General features: G+C 43.0%; 4 protein-coding genes across 4 annotated transcripts; all 4 read left to right on the forward strand.

Moving 5' to 3' along the window:
* The first annotated feature begins 5811 nt into the window (after window positions 1-5811).
* Window positions 5812-8725, forward strand: LOC133928233 (vacuolar protein sorting-associated protein 60.1-like). The gene is made up of 7 exons (XM_062374465.1): window positions 5812-6010; window positions 6115-6266; window positions 6933-7026; window positions 7124-7195; window positions 7341-7452; window positions 7597-7733; window positions 8391-8725. The coding sequence occupies exons 1-7, from the start codon at window positions 5942-5944 to the stop codon at window positions 8439-8441; spliced, it is 687 nt and encodes a 228-aa protein (XP_062230449.1). The 5' UTR covers window positions 5812-5941; the 3' UTR covers window positions 8442-8725.
* A 6115-nt stretch (window positions 8726-14840) lies between these two features.
* LOC133928234 (photosynthetic NDH subunit of lumenal location 5, chloroplastic-like) lies at window positions 14841-17734 on the forward strand. The gene is made up of 7 exons (XM_062374466.1): window positions 14841-14971; window positions 15039-15206; window positions 15797-15947; window positions 16039-16127; window positions 16916-16970; window positions 17061-17146; window positions 17278-17734. The coding sequence occupies exons 1-7, from the start codon at window positions 14942-14944 to the stop codon at window positions 17428-17430; spliced, it is 732 nt and encodes a 243-aa protein (XP_062230450.1). The 5' UTR covers window positions 14841-14941; the 3' UTR covers window positions 17431-17734.
* Window positions 17735-17868: 134 nt separating this feature from the next.
* LOC133928236 (prolamin PPROL 17D-like) lies at window positions 17869-19163 on the forward strand. The gene has a single exon (XM_062374467.1). The coding sequence runs from the start codon at window positions 18569-18571 to the stop codon at window positions 19052-19054; it is 486 nt and encodes a 161-aa protein (XP_062230451.1). The 5' UTR covers window positions 17869-18568; the 3' UTR covers window positions 19055-19163.
* A 288-nt stretch (window positions 19164-19451) lies between these two features.
* On the forward strand, window positions 19452-20048 carry LOC133929654 (uncharacterized). Its single transcript, XM_062376446.1, has one exon. It carries the CDS (start codon window positions 19680-19682, stop codon window positions 19893-19895), a length of 216 nt encoding a protein of 71 aa, XP_062232430.1. The 5' UTR covers window positions 19452-19679; the 3' UTR covers window positions 19896-20048.
* Window positions 20049-22177: the final 2129 nt, after the last annotated feature.

Consider the following 22177-nt stretch of genomic DNA (forward strand, 5'->3'; position numbering starts at 1 on the left):
AGATTCATATTTTATCATATAAACTCTAGATCCTATATGAATCTCGGAACTGGAGCTCTGCTAAACAGGATATAGTATTGACTGGTTGCCTCAATAGTTGGTGTTAGTGTTGGTGTTGGCTGCCCACGTCATGGACTTCCCTACGGCCGTCCGATTGTGGTGTCCATCCTCCGGTTGCCTCTGCCGCCGCCCGTATGCCTCAACCACCGTCCTCCTTAGCCTCTTGCTCCCAACGCCCACGGCATGTTCAATCCAACAGAGAGGGAAAGAAATAGCAAATTGATATCGTCCTCCTATTCTCATCTCTGACCACCCGTCGTTTCCATCTAGTCTGCACCACTACACCACCGTGATGTTGCGCCCCGCACGGACATGCCCCAAATTTGGCGTTTCACCGTGCACCCAGGGTTCAATCTCCTCTAGCCCGACACGCCTCCTGGCCTAATCCCCATTGTCGTCGGCGCCTCCCTTTGCTTCGTCGACATTGCGTCCGCCAGCTTGGACGTCGTGCCTGTCGTCCTCTTGTTGTGGCCCTTTGGGTTTTGCTGCACGTTCTTTCCTGATCACGCCACGTTTGCCTCTCTTCTGCTGACGGAGTGCCAGGGGATGATGCTTTGCCTTTGCAATTAACGTGTTCTTAAGCACTTGGTTTGCTACTATTATTGCTAGTGTATGATTGCAGTTAACGTGTTTTTAATCATTCAGTTTGCTACGATTATTGCTGGTGTATGAAGATACCTTTAACGAGCTAACAATCTATTTGGTAGGTTCTTCCGTGCTTTGTGGTGCCTGCCTGATAGTTCATTTGCTGGCGACTCTGGTGGTGCTGCTGCTGCTAATATACATGAGCATCGATTAATCAGCACATATGCTAGGTCATGGAGCGTTTTGGTTTACTTTATTGTTCCAGCATTCTTCTTTGTATCATATGTACATATAAAACTCTCCATTTGTTTTGGTTTGTGATGCAGGCACCCCAGTAATTAACGGTTAAGAAAGGCTGCTTCACCCATGTCAGCTTCTCAGACAGGAAGCCCCTATTTCAGGACCTCTTCTTCCATCGCAGCGAGTGGTCAGGCGACAGCTTATGCTATATACAGGTGATTCATCTTTTTTTCCCCCCACTTCCCCTGCAATGCTAACTACCGGTATGTCTATTGCATCACGAGTTTTTGTCGCTAGGGTGCCAAATTTTCATTGTTGAATTGCTGATATGATGTAATGTTTAATCCTTTAATATAGGATTCATTAATTTTAAACTGAATAACCTTAATACTGCATCCATAAATATATTAATTTGGTGAAGCAAGCAAAGATTGCATTCATTGTCAGTATAGCTAAAAGAAGTAGCAAACCAACAGGTTGGCCGGGTGGACAAGGAAGGTCCAAGCAGCCATAATAATAAGTCATTAACTTTATGTAAGAAATGTATTAGAAATACAACAAATACGACTACATATGCACAAAGATTTCCCCTTTACGACCACCTAACACACTGCCAATGATTTTTCTGTTCCCCAATCTTTCCTGCCTCTATCTCCACCTATGTCTGTTTTCTCTATGCTGAATAAAGTCCATCCCTTTGTGCTCACCCAAACTAGGTTTTTTTCAGATTGACCAACCTGTGGTCTTTCCTATTTGTAACAAATTTGCCACGACCAGGATCGTCCATCGCTGCTGAAACACACAGGAAACGTAAGGCAATTGTAGCTTTTGGAAGAGGAGAAGGTAGGTTTCCATATTCTAACAAGGAGGCATTGGTACTTTATTTTTACACCATTAGTTATGTGCATGTGCGGAGAATGGATATTTTCAAATGGGTAACAACGGGAAACGAATATTTTCATGTGTGTCATAACAGGTGAAAGTATGTTTGCTTTCCCCGAATATTTTCATGTGTGTAACGGAGGGGGATGAATATTTCCACATGCATTGTGACAAACGACAAATATTTTCATACGCGTCATGACGGGTGAAAGTATATTTGAATGCATCAATCATTGTGTTTTTCTTCCAACAGTGACTAATTCTTTTTTTAAAAAAGACAAGAGAGTTAAGGAAGTATAAATATCCACCATGCTCTCAATCTTTCGCTTAAATTGTCGCCAAAAGATCTGCACAGAATAATTCACATTTTTTTTTAGAGTTGGAGTATTAAGATTTCATAGTGCAATGCGGGATTTTTTTTTATCTTGGTATGAGCTCTCTAATATCCAGTGGGGTAATATTTTAATGCAACAGTGAGGTTGGTGAACAATATCACTGTATCACTACTCCCTCCATTCCAAAATATAGGATGTATTAGAATTGGAAAAAGTCAAATTTCATACAAAATATGTGCAACGGGAACTAATCCAAAGACAAGCCGCACCTTCGAAGGTGCGGAGGAAGGATGGGGAAGCAGCGGTGAATCTACGCGAGGAGGAAGGATGAGGGAGCGGCGGCGTAGTCTGGTGGTCGGATCTGCGAGGTGAGAACAGGAGTAACAATAGTTGCTGGCGGTGGTCAGGCTCAGTCGCTAGAGCTGTAGTCCGGGCTCGTGGAGGCCAATTCTAGGGATGATGTCCTTCGAGAGCACGGCGGAATCCTCCTCCTAGCGAAGGCAGTGGCGGTGCCCCTGCGGCGGCGGCTTGGTTGGGAAGGAAGGAGGACACGCGGGGGCGAGACCGAGAGAGCGACGCGGGATTTGGTTGACAGCGGGAGGGAGGAAGAGGTCGTGGGCCAGCAGGAGCGAGCGCAGGACGTCTGTCTGGTCTCATGCTAGGAGGCCAACACACTAGATCAGCAGCGAGACGAGGCCGGACTCAGAGAGAGAGAGAGAGAGAGCCCGCAAGCATACACACATACGGCTTCAACGTCGACGATGGCTGGAGCGTGAGACTACCACGACGCGGCGGTCGGAACACGAAGCTACGACGGTGCAGCGGCCGGAGCACATGCAGATACAAGCAGCAGAACTCAAACAAAAGACGGCTCAAGCGGCAGCAGGGCCTCGCCCTCTTTCTTCCTCAGCCGAGATTGCTGGAGCATTAAATTTATTGGATTTAGCTATCACAAGGGATAGAGGGCGTGATGGATGTTCTGCTGGAGATGCATTTACAGCCGATGTTGATTTTAACCAACACTAAATTAAACCTTACAGTGATCTGATTGCCACTGACTGGACTGGATCATCATGTCTTTCTCTAACCATCAGGCATATCCAGCAATATATATACTTAGCTGATCTACTATGTACATCCAGATGCGATGCTTCAAAGAAATTGCCGCGCAGACGCAGCGCTTTTGTATCGTTCCTGTAGCTGTCAGTTGGAATTAGAACTAAAATAAAAGTACAAGTCAACAAGGAAGATCGACGATGATCACGAACAAGATAGCATTTAATTAGCTTAAACCTGGGCAGATGATCCTGTATCCAAATTAGGAGACTACTCGTCAAGAGTTCGATAACTTCCCCTACGGCCTCTGTCTCCTGTAGTTCTATAGCTAGTTTTCTTCGAGCGTAGCGCTTAATTTTTTATGTTTAGGTTCGGCCTGCGCACATAGCATCGACGTACTGACGGCTAGGCCTATCTGTGGTCATGGAGACTGCTATGGAGGCTCCGAGAAGCGTATCGGGCAGCTTATGCGAGAACCCGAGGTGTTTTTCGTGTGGTGTGCTGCAGGTGTCTCATTGTGGAGGATGCTGGTTATGGGAGCACTCGTCATCACCACTGTGCTAGAGGTGGTCATTGTTTATATCACCGATTTCGTTGTCCCTATCATCTTTTGTTCATTGTTGCCATTTGGTGATAGAGATGGAGCTTTTGGCTGCTATAAGTGAAGTTTTGCGGCTTTTGTTTCTTTCTCGGATTCTCCAAAGTAGGCAGCGGACGTCTTCTCTGGCAAAGGTTGAGGGAGGGTGAGTAGATTGAAGTTGCGTGTGTGTGTGGGGGGGGGGGGGGTGTTTGCAGATCCCCTTGTTGTTGCTTCTAGATCTTTTGGTTATCGAATCTTTGTTTGACAGCACTGTACAAGGTTACTGGACCCACGACTCCAGCAAGCTGGTGGTCGGTGGTGTCAGTCTTTATTTTTCCTACTGGTATTCCACGTCGAGGTTGTCGATTCTCGTTCAGTGGTATAGATGCGGCCAAACGGTGGTTCCTAATCGTTGGCCACAATGTTTGGGTCTCCGTGTGGATTCCAATGTGGGGTTGGTTGTCATCCTGTTGTGCTGAGCTGATGACAGGGTTGCTGGCGTTGGTGGCGACGGAAGGCGAGGAAGATGGTGAAGATTGTAGAAAGGTCCTTTAGATCCTGTTTTGTAATTTTCAGTTGTTGTTAGGGTCCGTATGTAATGCAGGGATGTAATTACAAGGCATATGAATGAAATCCTCCCCCATTCGCTAAAAAAAAAGAAAAAATTATGTGGATACCATTGCAAAGATGCATATGATAAAAAAATATTATTGGCTATGGAAATGACATACTAGCCCTAAGGCCATATGTCATAAAGACATCGATGATATTTTTCTACTTAGGTAATCTTTACTATGGTATTTTTCAAATTCACCACTAATTAATTGATGGCTGGTGGTGCCAGGACGTGGCTATTTCGCGCGCGCTCGCACACAAGCGAACCAACAACTTTCTGACAGCAAGACAACTAGCGTTTGCGTGACAACACGAGCAGCCCGTCTGCACGACGCACGTGGGTAGGGTGGAACTAGCGTCGAGCCCACTTGCTTCGGGAGCAAGCCGCGCCCCACCCCCGGCCTCTGCCCGCGCATGACCGCCCACAGAAAAGAGAAATTTCACGGTGTGGCACAGAAAAGAGAAACTTGCTAAAAATTGTAAAGATACCAAAGTATTGAATAGCGATTGCAATTGTGTGTATTAAGTTAAGTTTTTGAGCACGAATTCCGAAACGGCATCTAGGATTTTAGAACGGAGGCCCGGCTGGGAAGAACCCGAATCATGCATGCAATTGCAAACGGGTCCAAACCCATTGAATCATGTATTGTCCGCATCTAAAATATTACTCCATCTATTTAAAAATAGTAGACGTATTTTTAAAAAAAAATCTTCAAATTATAAGAATGTATAGTGTATAAAAATTATACAAATAAATTCATAATTTAAAAAAATTTCACACTATATATATTTTGTAGCTATAAATGATATATTTTGTGAGAAAACTTTAGTCAAAATTCAACTTCGAAGACTGAGTTCAAAAGAAACCACCTACTATTTCTGAACGAAAGGAGTAATTATCTACATTGTTCCCTCATGTTTATTTTTTTACTCAATATCTAAAAAAATATTCATAAATGATATTATCTGCATCTAACTAATCACATATTCGATTAGTATTAATCCCTATTCCTAATTAGCACGTGTCTCCCTGTGCAAATTGCAAACGGAATCATGCAGATAGATAGGAGAAGCAAGACACCAACAGAGCAGAGACGTGCGGCTATTTGTTTTTTAACCCCAATAGACTAAGTTAAAATTTAGCTAGAGGTTAAATCAGAGTAGTGTCAAATTTTAGCTCTAAAATGATGTTTAGTTTGAAACCAAGCTAAAATTTAGCTGTAAAAATTTTGATGGACGATTTGACCTTTCAAGATTTATTCAGAAATACTTAAAAAATTTGACCAATCAAATTATCAAAATTTAATCAAAATTTAACCTTAAACTAAATAAAAATCAAATTTTTAAGAAACGACCAAAATTTAACTTATCTTTGCCCTAACCAAACAGCCCCGAGAAGACCGACCGACGGAGTCAGACTCAGGAAGCTTCTTCTTCCTCGGGCTCAACCTCAACTGCACGCCACGCGGCCACGCCACAAGCAAGGAAATTTCCCCTCCCCTCCTCCTCCTCCTCCTCCTTCTCCGCCCGCGCAGCCACAAACTCTCCTCCTCTCCCTCCCCGATTGGATCGGAGTCGACTCGCTTCGATGAAGAAGATCTTCGGCGCCAAGAAGAACAAGGACCCGCCGCCCTCCATCCACGACGCCGCCGAAGGAGTAAGTACAGTTTTCCCTCCTCCTCATCGTATTTCCTTCCTTAAGGGGGCTCCGAATTACTCTCCAGTGACAAAACAAAATCTTTCTTCTTTGCTCGGTCGCAGATCAGCAAGCGCGGCGATACCGTCGATGAAAAGATAAAGAAACTCGACGCCGAGCTCGCCCGCTACAAGGACCAGATCAAGAAGACGCGCCCAGGCCCCGCGCAGGAGGCCGTCAAGGCAAGAGCCATGAGGGTCCTCAAGCAGCGAAGGATGTGAGGAATTCTCTCACCGTCTTGCCCCCACCATCTTCTACCTCCGTACAGGATGGCTAAACACTAGTGCCATCAACTCATATACAACTTTCTTCTTTACTTGTTTCCTCAACTGGAGATAATCAATTAATTGATTAATTGCTTTACTTATCTGTTCAGATTGCCTACAATGCAGTCTTTAGCCATTAAGGATACATCTGTCTGTCTGCTTTTAATTGTTGCATTCTTTCTACAAAAAAGCTAATAAACTTTTCACCATAAGTTAACTAGTGCATTCAATAAACATACAAGTCATATTTTACAAGTGGTATCTCAATGTAGTAAGATACCACATTAGGGGTCCTATTTATAAGTATTTAACCATACAAATCAGACATCAAAATTGTGTTTTCGAAACTTGCTCATGCCAATGTTCAAAACAGACTTCATTGTGACTCGAGGGAGTAGTAAACTAGTTCCTGTAGGCACGACAAAAAGGGGATTGCTATTGTACCACCTGACAATTGGTTAGGACATCTTGTTGCCCATTAACATTTGGGTAAATTTTAGCAAACCATTTGTGTGTGCTTCATGACGCCATTTTAATGTTTCTGTCACTTCTTTTTCTGTGTTAAACTGTTAATCTATACTAGTCTTATCCTCATTGTCCATATGCTTTCCTTACAGGTACGAAGGACAGCGTGACATGCTGTTCAACCAAACATATAACCTTGACCAAGTTGCTTTTGCGTCTGAGGGACTTAAAGATGCTCAACAAACTGTACGGTTCCAGAGTTCCCTAAGAAGCTTCATTTCTGTTGATAAGTTCCATCCTGATTCCTATACTTTGGTTAAAAACGTTTTTCGCTGCTGAACAGATGACTGCGATGAAGGCTGCGAATAATGAGCTAAAAGGAATGATGAAAACTGTCAAGCTCGAAGATATAGACGTAAGTAGCATCCTTCTGTTTATCAGATTCCTCAATTTTGTCAGTATTCCCTCCTTACATGCATTTTCATTCGATTTCCTTATTTTTTCTTGTTTGCTTTTGTCTCTTGATTGCATCTCAATATACCTGCTTCTGTAATCTGTAGAGCATGCAAGATGAGATGATGGATCTTATGGACGTGAGCAATGAGATACAAGAAACTCTTGGCAGAAGCTACAATGTCCCTGATGATATCGATGAGGAAGAACTTATGGGGGGTACGGTTCATATTGACAGTCTGATTGTTCTTATATAATTTTTAATGCCACAAAATTTTCACAAACTGCATGCCTTACTGGAAAGTTTATGAAGAAAGTTAATTCTCTGTTTGCTGTCCTCATTCTGTTTCTTGAAAAATGCAGAGCTTGATGCTTTGGAAGCTGACATGGACTTTGAATCAGAGTCAGTCCCATCTTACCTTCAACCAGATCAAAATTCTGAACTTAACTTGCCTGCTGCACCAACTGGACATGCAGCACCGCTACCAAATCAGCAGCAGGTAGTGAATTGTGAGAATGTTCTTAGCTTTTTGCATGCTTTGCTCTTAGTGTTGCTTTTCTATGCTATCAGTTTCTTGAGTTTCACGTGACTGAATTTATTTAGTTTTCTTTATCTTGTCATGTGCACTAACCAATTGGCTAGAAACTCTTTATTTCGTGCACACTTATAGCTTGTAGGACATTATCGAAGCCTAGCGCAACTGTGGGGTCATGCTATTTCTGAACAATGTAGAGCACATTCTAACTTTATCCCGATGAACAACAGAGAAGAAAAATGTTATGAGCACGTATAAGGAGAACACTAAAAAAATGAGAACCTAGATAACTAGAAAATTATGTACTAAGAAGAAAATAGGCACCTCAATCCCATTTGAAGATGGATATGGGTGGCGGGAGTGTACACATACCACCAACTGAGCTATGCTCCCACATGGAAAAATCTTATAGATGGATCCGATCCTGTGTGCTGCGAACACTTATTCCTGTTGAGCATACCTGAAATAATGATTCATAGACATATTGACATTCAATTTGTGTTTGCATCTGGTTCTCCACTGGCGTAGCATCCAGCTGGCACGTAGTTTGCTTGCCCCCAATTGGCGTTGGTTGATCCGTACTAACTATTTCTCTATATTCTTGTTTTTGATTTGGTGCAGGAGGATGAACTAGGATTGCCCACAGTGCCACATGCATCCATTCGTAGTTAAACAATCACGGATCTTGAAGTCGATGTAAAAACCAGATATTTTGGGCATGGACAATTCAATGTAACTTTTCCTCGTATGTACCACTACGATTTGTTGTGACTTGCAGAAGGTGTAGATTTAATTCATTGCATAACATCCTGTTCTGGTGATGGTCCTGACATTCTTTCTGGAATAATGATGATATGGAGGGCATGGTGTACATACATATGAAAATCCATCTTGTTTCGGCATGTTTATTGTACCGCCACCGAGTTTGCCTTTTTAAAGATTTGATTTGAAGCCCAGGGTGACTGAATGAATGAAACATTGCATCAGAGAGATTACATTTTGAACTTGCCTGTAATGTTTACTGTATGCTTGTTTTGGATTCATTAGTTGGCCCTGCTGTACGTTTTCGGATTGGTGATCTGGTTACGTACATGGGCATTGTTGTCTTTCTTTCTTTCTTTCTCTGGCGGGGCAGGGCCAGAAGGGAGGTGGTAGCAAATCAAGCCCAGTATGAGCATGGGTGAGTGCTGAATGCTGATCAAGTAGAGTAATAGTGGTGGTTTGTTTCCTTCTAGTCACCTGCTGATGGATGCAGTCTGAATGCTGCATGTCCTCCTCCATTTGCATCTTGGTTTCATAATGTTAAGGCTGCTCCTCCTTCACATCTCGATTGATCAGTGTTCAGGACTTGACCGGCCGGCCGTCCAATCGGGCACACAATATCTCACCTTAAATTCATCAGAACAAGGCAGGCTAGATCCATACGATTGATTTGGGCCTGATCATCGGCAAGTGCCTGTCGATGCAATATGGGGCAAAAGTTACTGCTAGATTGATCATTTTGTTTTGAAAAAATTGGTCCTGTGACATTGAAAGATCTTCGTACCCATTTTAGAAATATACCATCTAGCTACACCAGATATCACCGAAAGGTCACCCCATTTAGCCATTTAGAAATATGCCATCCTGTCATGTTTCCGTCTATTCTATCATCTTCGTCTATCCTACCATCTTTAGGAATGTTAGTCAGATCCATGGGTTCAGATCCTTATAAGTTTTATATCTAATGGATGTGGATTCGGGTTCTAAATCCCACCCACAGGTTTGGTGGGTTGGGTACTTAGACTTGTAGCGGGTGCGAGCGCGAGTTTGGAATTTCCCCGTGGGTAACTTGTGGACACCCGAAACTTACATGTTTCGCCAACGAGGCAGCGACCCATTGGCCCAGCAGCCTAGCCCAACTCTAGAAACCCTAGCTCATAAGCTATTCTCCCATTGCCCCATTCCCCGCCGCTAGACGCCAGTCTCTCTCTCTCTCACACACACACACTCATGAGAATGTTGATAAGGTTGGGATTGCTGTAGGGATGGCAACGATAGCGCGACGGTCGGCGATGACGGTGAGTTGGAGCAGGCTGCCATCCTTAGAGAAGAGGATGCGCTCGACCTTGCTATGTTTGACGGCACTAACTCGTTGTAGCACCACTGGGAGCCCTTCGGGAGGTCCGCGACAGCGGAGGGCTTTAGGGGCCATGAAGAGGGAGTTGGAGAATTGCTTGGTGACTCGCGTGAGGGCCTTAGCTTGAAACTCTGGCGTGGGGGCTGGGGCAGGGCCGACAGTGAGGGCGATGAGGGCGGCGAGCGCGAGGAGTGCGGTGAGGAGGGGCTTATGCTGCCGGCCTGGAGCTCTAGCGCGGGCGCAGGGATCGGGGCTAGGGTGGGACTGGCATGTCGGCGGCGAGGGCGATGAGCGTGGGGGCGACGACAAACATGAGTAATGCAGCGATACAATATGTGTATATATGTTCGTCTTAGTGTTTTTTTCCTAATGATGTAAGACCCGGTGGGTTCCCACCAAGTTCAGGTGTGAGGGCACATTTCAACCTAATTAAGTATTTTGGGTGTGGGTCGAGTTTTGATTTTCGGGTTTCATGGTGAGCGGTTTTGGATGAATCCACACCCGACTTGACCCAAGCCGTCTTGTGGATGGGAATGGATCGCTCTATGGGTAGATTAAATTAACTGGTTAGTTGATTAAGTTAAAAAGTGGATCCACAGATCGATTCATACCCATCCCTAATCTTCTACTTGCAACGCTCTTCTCCTCATCTCGACAACTTGTCCCCATTCGCTGGCAATCGCCGCACCCATCAGGCTTCTGCAGGTAGTGAGCCGTTGTTGCTCCTCCTCCTAATCTCTCCACCTGGCAAGCTCTCTTTCTCCTCTGCTAGTGGTGTGTCTTACCGAGGGATGGCAGCGACGAGAGCAAATGGGGGTGCCTCTTCACAGGGAACAGTAGTACCCTCCGATTGGCTGGAGGGGAGAGAATCGGTGGAGGGAGAGAAGGAAGGGAGGAGAAAGAGGCCCTCGGGCAACAGAGATAAGGCATGGTGGACAGTAAATGTGACAGAGTGGCATATTTATAAACAAACCTATCTTTTGATGTGAATCAGGACAATTCAATGGCATATTTCTTTTGATGCCCGCCATAGATCGCTAGTGTGCCCCTCTCTTTGTTGGTTTCTTTATTTTTGTTTTGTTGTTTGACTGTGTGCATTTGTTCTGTGCAGAATTCGAAAGTGAGCTCTTATATGTTTGTATCGTCTTACTATAACGCTAAGGGTCAATAATGTTTCGTTTATCAAAAATATTTCTTTTGATGCCACATAACCATTTTTTTCTCCTTTGATTTTTTATTTTCGAGGGGGATCATCTGAAATATTTTATATGAAAGAAATTTTATTCCAACATAAAATAATATGCCGGCCTCTACACCCAGCATGATGCACGTAGCCTTTACAAAAGAAAAAAAAAGGAGGAATAAAGACTAAAACACAGAATACACAAAAAAATACTGAATTTCATGACAATACCTTCAACTCCTAATTACCGTAGACTAAAATATCAAAAGACGCTTGCTTCGTGCTATTTCCACCATGGATTGATCATCCTAGAATATACTCATGATTTGTTGTCTCCAAGTGCAGGAGTATGCATGCGTATTTGTTCCAAACTTCATTCAAGGTGTTTTACCAGAGCTCAAGTTTTTTTTTTCTCAATAGGTATGGATCTTTTTCGGCTTGCCATAGTGTTGTCACTCATAAGGTACTCCACTAGTTGATGAGATCTTGTATAGTCGATAGTCAGATGTAGGACTATGATTTGTTGAGATTTTTTTCCTTGTCTGTATTACTGGTGGCAAATTTTATTTTCCTTCAACTGAGCTCTTTGTTAATTTGAGCTCAAAGCTGGCCTAGCCATTAGCCAACCAGAGACTAGTATATCTATCTGCAGCATCGGACTAGTGGAGTACCAACCAGAAAAGAACACACAATCCTGTTTTGAATTCCCATCCCGGTCCAGTTTGTTTCTTTCCCAGAAGTCAAGTTTTTGCAGCAGCCCAGGCATGACAACATAGGAGTACTATCTACAGTGACAACATAGGAGTACTATCTAAAGGGAAGGCCTAGGAATGATGTTGTTTTGTGTTTTGGAGTAGCTTAGACAAGGCTAAAAAACAAGCATCTATCTATCTGTCAGGTGTTGGTCAACATATTTCTTTTCAAAAAGCTCTGCTCCTCATAGCCCCTACGATGCAGTACTACTCTACTGCTACCTGCATCATGATCCCTTCCTAGCTAGCTTAGTTCTGTTTGTTTTGAATCGTAAAGGTTAGATTGTAATTTTAATATGCAAAATAAAATAAATAGTTTCAATTATTATTATAATATGTAAACTAAAATAACCAATTAGATTTAATCCATCTTTCATCGGTTTTTATAATTCACAATTCAATTTTTTACCATCTAAATTGGATTCTGTACACTTACTAATAGCACTTCATACATATAATAGTACATGGCATGCTTAAGGTTTCAACGAAACATAACCATCAACATCTAGCATCCAATGTTTGCGACACAATACCAAACATACAAGGAATAAATGATATCCTAAAGAAGGGGGGACAAGAAGGGGGGAAAACAAAGCATATTCGTACATCTGCTAGCATGTGTAAATATTTATCGCTGAAATGAATTCCAAAAACCTGAACTCAGCGATCTGAAACTCAAATTGTTGAAAGTATTATAAGATCTACTCCTCTTGTTAAAGGCAGTAATAAGCTCAGGTTTCACCGGAGATGCTCAAGTACAAAGGGCCAAAATTAGTGACACTTCAGTCCTGGCTACTTCATTACAGTACATGGGACCAACTCAAAGCTTGAAGGAGAGTATCAATTTGTAAAGTTTCTTGGATGAAAACCAACTACTGCAAAAAGGGTGGCAGGGCCAACAGATTTATTCGGCGCTTCTTCTTGCTTCCTTTTGAAGCACTGGATTTCGATGGGCTGGCGATGAGGTACACAAACACACCAACAAAGGAAACAACAGACACCAAAGACCCGTATTTCCCAAAAAGTCTCTGCAAAGAAACAGTTTTCGATGAGTCCATGATGTGCTAAACAGAAGCTTTGCTGGTTTCCTACGTTGGTGCAACAGTAAGGTGAAAAAAATAGAGAATAATGATATTACCTTAGCCTGAAAGGTCCAAATGCAAATGGCAGAAGTCCGGAAAGTTGAGTGCCAGCACCAAAGGCACATCATTCAAACATTAGAATCAGGAAAGGCTTTCGTATAAAACTAAACTGAATGCAATGCCATACAACTAACCAATTGAAACTTCTGCTGTGGGGGTCTCTCAGCAAAGATGTCAAGTGGAAGGATGGGGGTCGAATAGGCCTCCTTCAGAAAAGAAAACTAGCCAGTTACACTCAAGGAACATAAAACTGCCAGAAGAATACAGTAAAAAGTATCTTTTAGCATGGGCAATTGGGCCTATCGGATAAGCCCCTCAATGAAATAACAGAATCGCATTGGAATCCTAAAGCAGAAGCTCCATTATAATAATTCGATACTTATTACCAATCGGCACTATGTATAATTGTTTCAAAGGCATGTTTTCTTAAGTTCAGTAACTAAATTCAAACTAGAGTAAAATACATTTACGGTCTTAAACTTCTCCCCTTTCTCTCGTTTATTTTCTCGTGTCCTCTCTCTCTCATTTCTGTGCCTGCTCAACATCCTATTGCACCGCCGATCGATAGGCTTCACCGTAGGCATTTTTTTTGGCCATGATGGCGCGTCGGCTTGGCTGCTGGAGGATACACGCCAGCTGGTTGAGGAATTCGAACTAATAGCTCATCTACTTTAACCAATTCTCTTAACATTCATCTATATGCTCTAGCTAAATACAAAGCATAGGCAATTGCAGATATACAAAGCATAGGCCAGCAACAATGTTGGAACAACGCCTGGAATATGCACGGACGTCGGAATGTTGATGTTGTAGTCGAGGCATTTCGACGAACAGTTCGTGGACACATCGATGGTGATGTCGCTGGTTGTAGCTTCGATGGCCAGGAACACTACAGCAGCAAGGCCAGTGTTGGTGACAGACTCCTTGGCAATGGTAGACGTAGTGGCTGCTTAGGACACAGTGGACGATGAGCTCGTCGTGACTCATGTCCGGGGTGGCTTCGCGTTCTTGTGATAACCCCCACTTGATCTCCAGCTGACAGCACCCAGCATATGCTTTTATTGGAATGTAACCCGAGCAAACACCTGATCTAGTCCCCCAAACACATGCACCTTCTCCACCTTTCCAAACCGATCAAACACTTGATGAAGCACCTTCTCGGTTATGGGATAGTGAACACGGTGAATGGTGACCTCAATGATGCGACTAGGTGACTACCCATCCTCGAATCCGCTTGTAGTAAATTCATCGAACATCTGGTGGGCGCCCTTCTCATGAGCAGAGCCCTTGCCCAAACCCGACTGCAGACTGCGCCAGCTGCTACCATTGGTCATCCTTGTTATCTCTATGCCAAAGCCCCACGGGTTGAACAGCTTTGATTACCAATCATGGATCAAACAAAGTTCTGAGTTGGTGATTGAAAATTGAAACCGTGATTCTATTTTTATGTCTCATGGATCTCAAGATTGTGACTTGTTGGCCTCTATGTAGGTAATGGAATCAGGTGAAGTCAGATCAAAATGAGAGGTGTTCGCATGGTTACTGTTTAAAATTTTACAATTTATTTACTAATTATCATAGTTATATTTAGTAGCAATTTTGCCACCTCTCACAGGCCACTGAATGGAACACATATGCATCCATTCGGTGTTAAACACGAGAACACATAAATATGTATAGCATAAAGATGGTTTTTTTATTGAATCGAAAGTAAAGGTACCATATAAAAAAGAATCGAAAGTAAAGATTGTGGAATGACTTTGAAAGGTTACATACATCTGCTAGCTAGAATAACTGTATGAAAGAGAAGACAATATTTTGCGAAAATAAAGGGGAGAAACTGGTTATAAAATTTTGGCAATATCTGGGGGCATATATGTAAATAAATGTAAGAGCAATTTGGCAATATCTTTCTTTCTTATCCTCCCCAGGGGACTCTCAGCGCATTCTCCTCCTAAAACCTTTGCATCCCTTCAATGGCGGCTGCTACCTCCTTCGCTACCCTCGTAAGCTCCGCTCCTCAGGCTCCCAAGCTCTCAATCACCTGACCTGACCCTCTCGTGTTCCTTGCAGGCCATCGCGCGCCCGGCGGGGCACCGGGCCCTCCTCGCCTCCAAGGCCCCCTCGCCGCTCCTCTCCCTCCGCGCCGCCCGCCTCCCCTCCCAGGCCGTATCCTTCTCCGCGCCGTCGCCCTCCCCCAGCCGCGCGCGCTTCGTCACCTCCGCCAGCGCCGAGCCCAAGGTGCCGTCTTTACCACCTCCTGATTTCTTTTTTCTTTTTTTTTAACCTATAGCTGCTGGAGTGGCTACTGGGCCTGTGGGTTGGGGAGAGCTCTCGCCCCACGGAGAGGTGTAAAGTTTGCAGCGTTTTCCATTTTGTGGGGGAGATTATCGCTTTAGATGGATGTATATCTGCCTTAGATGTAAAACTTTAATTTACTTTGATAGGCATGTGAAATTGAAGTCACGAACTACAATTCCTGGTAAACACAACTGCAAATTGAGTTTCATCGTATGCGACTTATGTTTCTGTTTCTTTGTGATAAAAAGTGATTCATTGTTCAGACACTAGGAGCCCATTGGGCACTGCTATTTTCAGGGGCCCCTATCTTTGTACCTCCACATTAGTCATAGTAGTGTGTGAGGAAGCAGATGTGCCATCGCATGTTACTCAAACTGTGGGTTCACCTTGGTGTATATAGTTTTGTGGGTGCATCCAGTGCATTTTTACCTATGTTATATCAGTTTGTAAGGCATAATAGGACGGATTGGAGACCATGGCTTCCAAATATACATTTCATGGTGCTGATGCAGTTCTTGTGCGCTTTGCAGGAAGCAGAAATTCAGTCCAAAGTCACGAACAAGGTGTACTTTGACATAAGCATTGGGAATCCCGTGGGGAAGAATGTTGGGAGGATCGTCATCGGCTTGTATGGAGATGATGTGCCCCAAACAGCAGAGAACTTCCGTGCTCTTTGCACTGGTATGAGGGACTCCTTTGGTGTCGTGCCATCTTTTTAATTTTGAGGATTGCCTTGCCCAGACAAGGAGCGTGACAGTTTTTTTTTATTCAGGAGAGAAGGGGTTCGGGTACAAGGGATCCAGTTTCCACCGTGTCATCAGGGACTTCATGATTCAGGGAGGAGACTTTGACAAGGGCAATGTATGTTTTTACCTGCTCTCACTAAACTCTGGTGCGCTGCACTTTCATATTTATGCCATCTTACAGGTTCAATGAAGAGAAATTAAAGAATATCGCATGCTACTGTGCCAATATGTTTTCTCAAAAGACTGAATGATTTTACGTATCGTTCTCTATAGATGTTTGGGCATATTGAGTTGGATTGGATTTACAGCTGTTTGGAGTACTTTATGCTGGGCATTTAGGTGGTGAATGAGAAAGAGGAGTTGTCCTACACACAAGTTTTTAGATGGTTTTAATAGCTTTGCTGCCAAACTCTTGTTATTGTACATTATGCCCCTGCTCTATCTGTCTTTGTACTTTGTACATACATGCATTTATACCCCTGTCTTGTTTGCGATTAATGGCTGAAATTAGAAGTGGTTGACATCAGGTTCTCCTTTCCATATGGCTGCACACATTTTTATCATAAAAAGCTATTTGTTGTCCACTCTTTGCTGATTCATGCACTAAACACTTGATCGGTATTTCCGATAGCATGAAAGCAAGGTTCTGAAAATCAGTAACAGGTGCTCATTTGGTCATCCAACTGATAGTGAGTACACAGTCCCAACTGTTTGACTATATATGCGCCATAATTGGCATTAATATGATAAAGCTAGGGCCACCCATTCCTTGTGTAAGGCCTAGTAGATCTGTTTTTAGAATACATAAAAGCTATGTTTTTGTGTTTGAATGGTTGAACTTTGAGATAACCTAATTGGAAGATGCAGCTTTAGCATGGGATTGAATAGATGTGATGTTTTCAGGGTACCGGAGGGAAAAGCATATACGGCCGCACCTTCAAAGATGAGAACTTCAAGTGTATGTTTTACATCTGAACTAGTCTTGATTGTGATATGTGTGTTTCTAGTTACCTGCTAAAACTTATGGTGTGTCTATTTTATGTTTTAGTGGTCCATGTTGGACCTGGAGTGGTCAGCATGGCTAATGCTGGACCAAACACCAACGGCAGCCAGTTTTTCATTTGCACTGTGAAGGTAATTTCGTGCCCTCTGCAACTACCAGAGAAATGATCTTGTTGCTGCCTCTGGTACTTTTTTCAATTTTGGTTTCAACTAAATTTGCCAAAGCTAACCCAGAACCGGTATGGCTGCAACCTTGGATGCAGACACCGTGGTTGGATGGGAGACATGTCGTATTTGGCCAGGTTCTTGAAGGCATGGACATTGTAAAGATGATCGAGTCGCAGGAGACTGACAGAGGGGACCGTCCGAAGAAGAAAGTAGTCATCAGCGAGTGCGGGGAGCTTCCAGTGGTCTAAGTGTTATATGTCTATCGTCTTACCTCAGATGGGCATTGATATTTCCCCCTTCTGGAGTTCACCGGAGAATATTATGATACTGCAAACTTATCATGTTGGTTCCTGCTAGTTATAGAGATCATTCTGAGTTGAAGCTAAGATCTCAATCTGAGGCATACGGCTGCTGTTCAGCTGAATAAATACCCTGTTCTTGTTTTCCTTACCTTGTCCGGGGGGATGGCTTTTGTGATGAAATTTGAAGTACCCTGTACAATTTATGATACTTTCATGAGAATCGAAATGGCTGGATGCCTGTTGATTCTTACCTAGCTCTTACACAGACTGAAGTTCCCCCATGACAAATCACTATAATGTCTCTTGCTGTACATGCTGCATGCAAATGCTCTCGATCATGCAGAGCAATTGATCTACAAAAATAGTCACAGTTGGTCTCGATTGTGTTCCTCTTTGTGATCTTTCCTAACAACTTGCACAGTACTAAGAATCTCACATGTAATACGAAGTGATGAAGTCATGTAAAGCTAGCTGTACTAATCAGCGTTGTCGATCTTAACAGCTCACACAGCATTACAAACTTAGTTTCACAAATTAAAGGCCCGGTCATGTCCTTCGCATGTACAACAGAATGGTGAGTCATGTTATGCTTTACCGACCGATCTGATTTATCACATATAGCATGCATGCAGCTTGGTTGAGATAATTTGGGGACCAATTCTTGACGTATAAAGTGATGAATCAGTGGAGCCATACAATCCAATTTATCAGGACATACACAACAATGCAAAGTTAGCTTCACAAGAGTATGATATCCAGATCAATCCTTGACATGTAAAGTGAATTTATGACGCATCCCTATGTGTTGTGAAGTGATTCTGATGATTATACGTCCAAGTAGATTTGTATTTCCACGTAATGCAATGAAACATTCCAAATTATCTGTTTGAGAAGGATCCAACAAGCACCCCATGCATGTACACAGTTAGTTAGCAAAGCAAAATGCAAAAGCACAAGCAACCTACCATCGATCACAGCTATAATATAATATAAATAGCTACCAAATATGCAGTCATTTACCATCAGATCGTTCGATCCTTGATTTCATATAAAGTTGATACAAAATCAAAGCCAGATCGACAGCATGAAGATGGTCATCATCTTGATGGTGGCGCTCGTGGCTCTCAATGGCGCCTCGGCGCAACAGATCAGCTGGGAGGAGCCGCAGCAGAGCTTCTATGGCGGCGTCGGCCTGAACCCCTGCGCCGAGTACCTTCGGCAGCAGTGCAGCCCGGTGGCGGCGCCGTACTTCATCCGGCGGTGGCAGATGTGGCAGCCGAGCATCTGCCAGCTGCTGCGGCAGCAGTGCTGCATGCAGCTGAGGCAGATGGAGCCGCAGGCCCGGTGCCAGGCCATGTGCGCCGTGGTTCAGTTCGTCGTGCAGCAGCAGCAGCAGCAGCAGCAGCAAGGAGCCCTCTACGAGCCTCAGCTGCCGGCTGCTCAGTCCCCGATCGCGGTGGCGCAGATGGCGCAGAACCTGCCGGCCATGTGTGGCCTCTACCAGCTGCCCAGCTACTGCACCACCCCCTGTGCCATTTCTGCCATTTCTGCCATTGGTGGCCACTACTAAACTTCTACTACTACTACTTAGCTTGTAACAAGACGTTGCACATCATCATGTGTGACGTGACCAATGCAATAATATATTTATGAATAATGAATCAGTAGTAGTATACTCCAATACAGTAATCAGAATAATAATAATTCAATAAAGTTTTTCAGTAGAAGGAAAAATAAGTTTGAATGGGAGTGGTTATGACTAAAGTATTAAGGTAAGGAGACTAACAACAGATTTCGTTGTTGATTTGGAGTGGGAGTCTCTTTCTCCAGAATGCGTTCTTCCTTTACAACAACCACAGTTGATGTCCACCGTCGGTTTATCCATCCAACGGACCACACACCAATTCAAGAAAGGTTCAGACAGAGACGGGTATGCAACAATGCATGCACCGATCGAGGAGAATAGAATGTTCATTTCCATTCGGGAAAGGCAAATGATCAACTATATAACATCAGTGTCACAACAAGGAAATTACAAATAACTACTGCATATAATATAGCTAGGGAGAGGAACTGCGCGCATACAGATACAGCTAGAGCTCGATCACTGCACCTAGCATAGGTAGCTAGCAGCAAGAGGAGGAAGAAGAAGAAGATCGATCGGATAGAATTTGAAGAAGAAGAAGAAGAAGAAGATGCAGGACTGGGCGCCGGTGTTCATCTCCTTGGTGCTCTTCATCTTGCTGTCGCCGGGGCTGCTGTTCCAGATGCCCGCCAAGTCGCGCCTCATCGCCTTGGGCAACTTCCAGACCAGCGTCGCCTCCATCCTCGTCCACACCATCCTCTTCTTCGTCCTCGACGCCATCTTCCTCGTCGCCATCGGCGTCCAGATCCAGCTCGGAACCTCCTAATTATATGGATGCATGATTAAAATCGATGACTGTTCCTTCACTTGTTAATTTGTAAACTTTTTAGCTTTACTGTACCCATAAACATACGGATATGCGCGCATGTATATTTGTAATATTTAGCTTTGTGTGTGAATATAATGTTCTTTTGATTAATTTCTGTTCGAGTGTTGCATGCATGCACCATATATAGCTTCCTGATCCAAAGAGAGAATCAATTATATTGCAACTTTCTTTTCCGTGTTTATTTCGTGGCGATCGATCTAAGACAGTTTGCTGTCACGCACGTCGCCATAACTGGCTAGCTAGCTAGGATGGATGTGAAAGCGCAAGAAGAGAACAAAATCAGAACATGATGAACACAGAACAAAATTATATTGCTGCATCCAATTCCAACCACGAGCAGGAGCAGGAGCAGGAGCAGATAGCAGCTTCGATTTGCTTTACAATTACATGCATGTGGTGGTGCACGGCTCAAACCTGGCAATACATATGCATCAATCAAACCGGAAATAATAGTTATAATAGTAACTGTAGCCAGCGTTTGATCTGCATCTATCGATGGTGAATTGGTGACAGCAGCTAGCATCTCAACTTTGATCGCTTAATGATATTAAGTCTCAGAACAGACTTTTAATTATATTTCATAGGAACATAGTCCTGAAAGAAAAATAAAGCAGCATGTATGTCGTCCGAACAAAATGATGGATCAGCTCGAGTGCTCCATGCAAGCTAGATCTGTCTCTAATGATTCGAGCAGACCGCGAATTGAACAGAAAGTGATATGATCCAATTTTAATAACGTTCGGCTCTGATCTGACTCTGACGACGTCTGAGAGGTCACAAATTAACAATCGCGTGCATGCAGCTCCATGCCCAAAAATGATCAGTAACAACTCCATCTCTATTATTTTTTTTCAAAAATGATCAGTAACAACTCCATCAGTTTATGTATAGATTAGTGGAAGCTTTAGTTTTGTGGACCTTCCCTTCCCTTATCGATGTCTATCCTCTCAGATCACCAACTGATCGAGCAGAGCAGTACTGTAGAGCAAGCGACAGACAAGCTGATGGAAGATGACTGAACAACACTAGTGCAGTGATATTCACACTAATATTAGCCAGCTATATATATGGTTGATATTGATATTTGAATTTGTTAAGAGTATATCTATCTAGTTGTTATGGTAGGATAGGATACACATGTCCAATCTGGAATATTCCAGACAGGGTAGAATAAATAAATAAATAAATGGTTTGCTTTAACGAATTGAAGAGCTTGTTTAAATTTACTCGTCTTGAAGAGCCTAATTAATTAAGCACAAAATTAAGGTTTTGTTGTAACAAGATTCCTCGCTTTACTCTGACGATTTGGTTGGTTTGGTGCTGTGGAGAAAACTAGAAAAGGTTCGTCAGTATACATTCAGGCATCAAATCAGTCGTTTAATGTGTGCAATCTATCTATCAAGAAAAAGAAGAAACCCAAGAAAGTAGCACATATATTGTGATCTGTGACCACAAAAGAAAAGAACTGCAAACTTTTTGTCTACATCGTCTGTGCCTTTTTTTCCCTTGATGGAAAGCGAAACATCAAGGGCAACCACAGCCGGAAACTTGAGATCGGTTGGGTTGCTTGTCATCTTCCCTCACGGCTTCTGTGTAACATTCAAGAGTTTTCTACTAGTTTCATTAGTTGTGAGTAGTTAAATCTCAACTTTTTTTGCATCACTTCCGGTTACAATCTAAAAAATAATAGAATTACAATTCGTAAGACAGAAAGTTACAACCAGATATAAATAAAAAAATGAATTACAATTATATTATGAATGATTGTAACTTCTAACAAATTTTTTGTCTAATGATGTACAACATAAGTAACACGATTGTAATCGTAGTGTGTGTATATATATATGTATGTATGTAATTGATTGTAACTTGTTAGCTTCTCGTGTTGTAATTATGTACTTGTGGACGCGTGATTGTAACTGTTTTACTAACGAATTATAATTGATAGTTTTTTAGTTGTAACTGTGAGGTAATACAACAGTAATTAAAGTTGAGTTTAGGTGTAAAATGGACTCGCCGTATAAAGACAGCAGAGTAGAAGTTTGATGACTCAACAGGCAATTGAAGAAGACTTGCTGCTAATTGACCTGAGAACAGAAACATCAAGATGTGTCCAGAGAGACCTTGCTCTCACCGTCGATCTGTCTGTTATTGATTTCTAGTAAGAAATAACTATTCAACTAGAGTCAATAAAGCTTGTAATATATAAAAAAAGTAAG

This window comes from Phragmites australis, chromosome 9 (assembly GCF_958298935.1).
Source record: "Phragmites australis chromosome 9, lpPhrAust1.1, whole genome shotgun sequence".
In the NCBI taxonomy this organism is placed as follows: Eukaryota; Viridiplantae; Streptophyta; class Magnoliopsida; order Poales; family Poaceae; genus Phragmites; species Phragmites australis.

Coding starts and splice junctions, on each gene's coding strand:
- LOC133928233 (XM_062374465.1), top strand. CDS start 5,942: ATGAAGAAGATCTTCGGCGCCAAGAAGAACAAGGACCCGCCGCCCTCC. Junction 7,453..7,596: donor TGAGGAAGAACTTATGGGGG/GTACGGTTCATA, acceptor TGAAAAATGCAG/AGCTTGATGCTTTGGAAGCT. Junction 7,734..8,390: donor CGCTACCAAATCAGCAGCAG/GTAGTGAATTGT, acceptor GATTTGGTGCAG/GAGGATGAACTAGGATTGCC.
- LOC133928234 (XM_062374466.1), top strand. CDS start 14,942: ATGGCGGCTGCTACCTCCTTCGCTACCCTC. Junction 16,971..17,060: donor CAAAGATGAGAACTTCAAGT/GTATGTTTTACA, acceptor TTTATGTTTTAG/TGGTCCATGTTGGACCTGGA. Junction 17,147..17,277: donor TTTTCATTTGCACTGTGAAG/GTAATTTCGTGC, acceptor CCTTGGATGCAG/ACACCGTGGTTGGATGGGAG.
- LOC133928236 (XM_062374467.1), top strand. CDS start 18,569: ATGAAGATGGTCATCATCTTGATGGTGGCGCTCGTGGCTCTCAATGGC.
- LOC133929654 (XM_062376446.1), top strand. CDS start 19,680: ATGCAGGACTGGGCGCCGGTGTTCATCTCCTTGGTGCTCTTCATCTTG.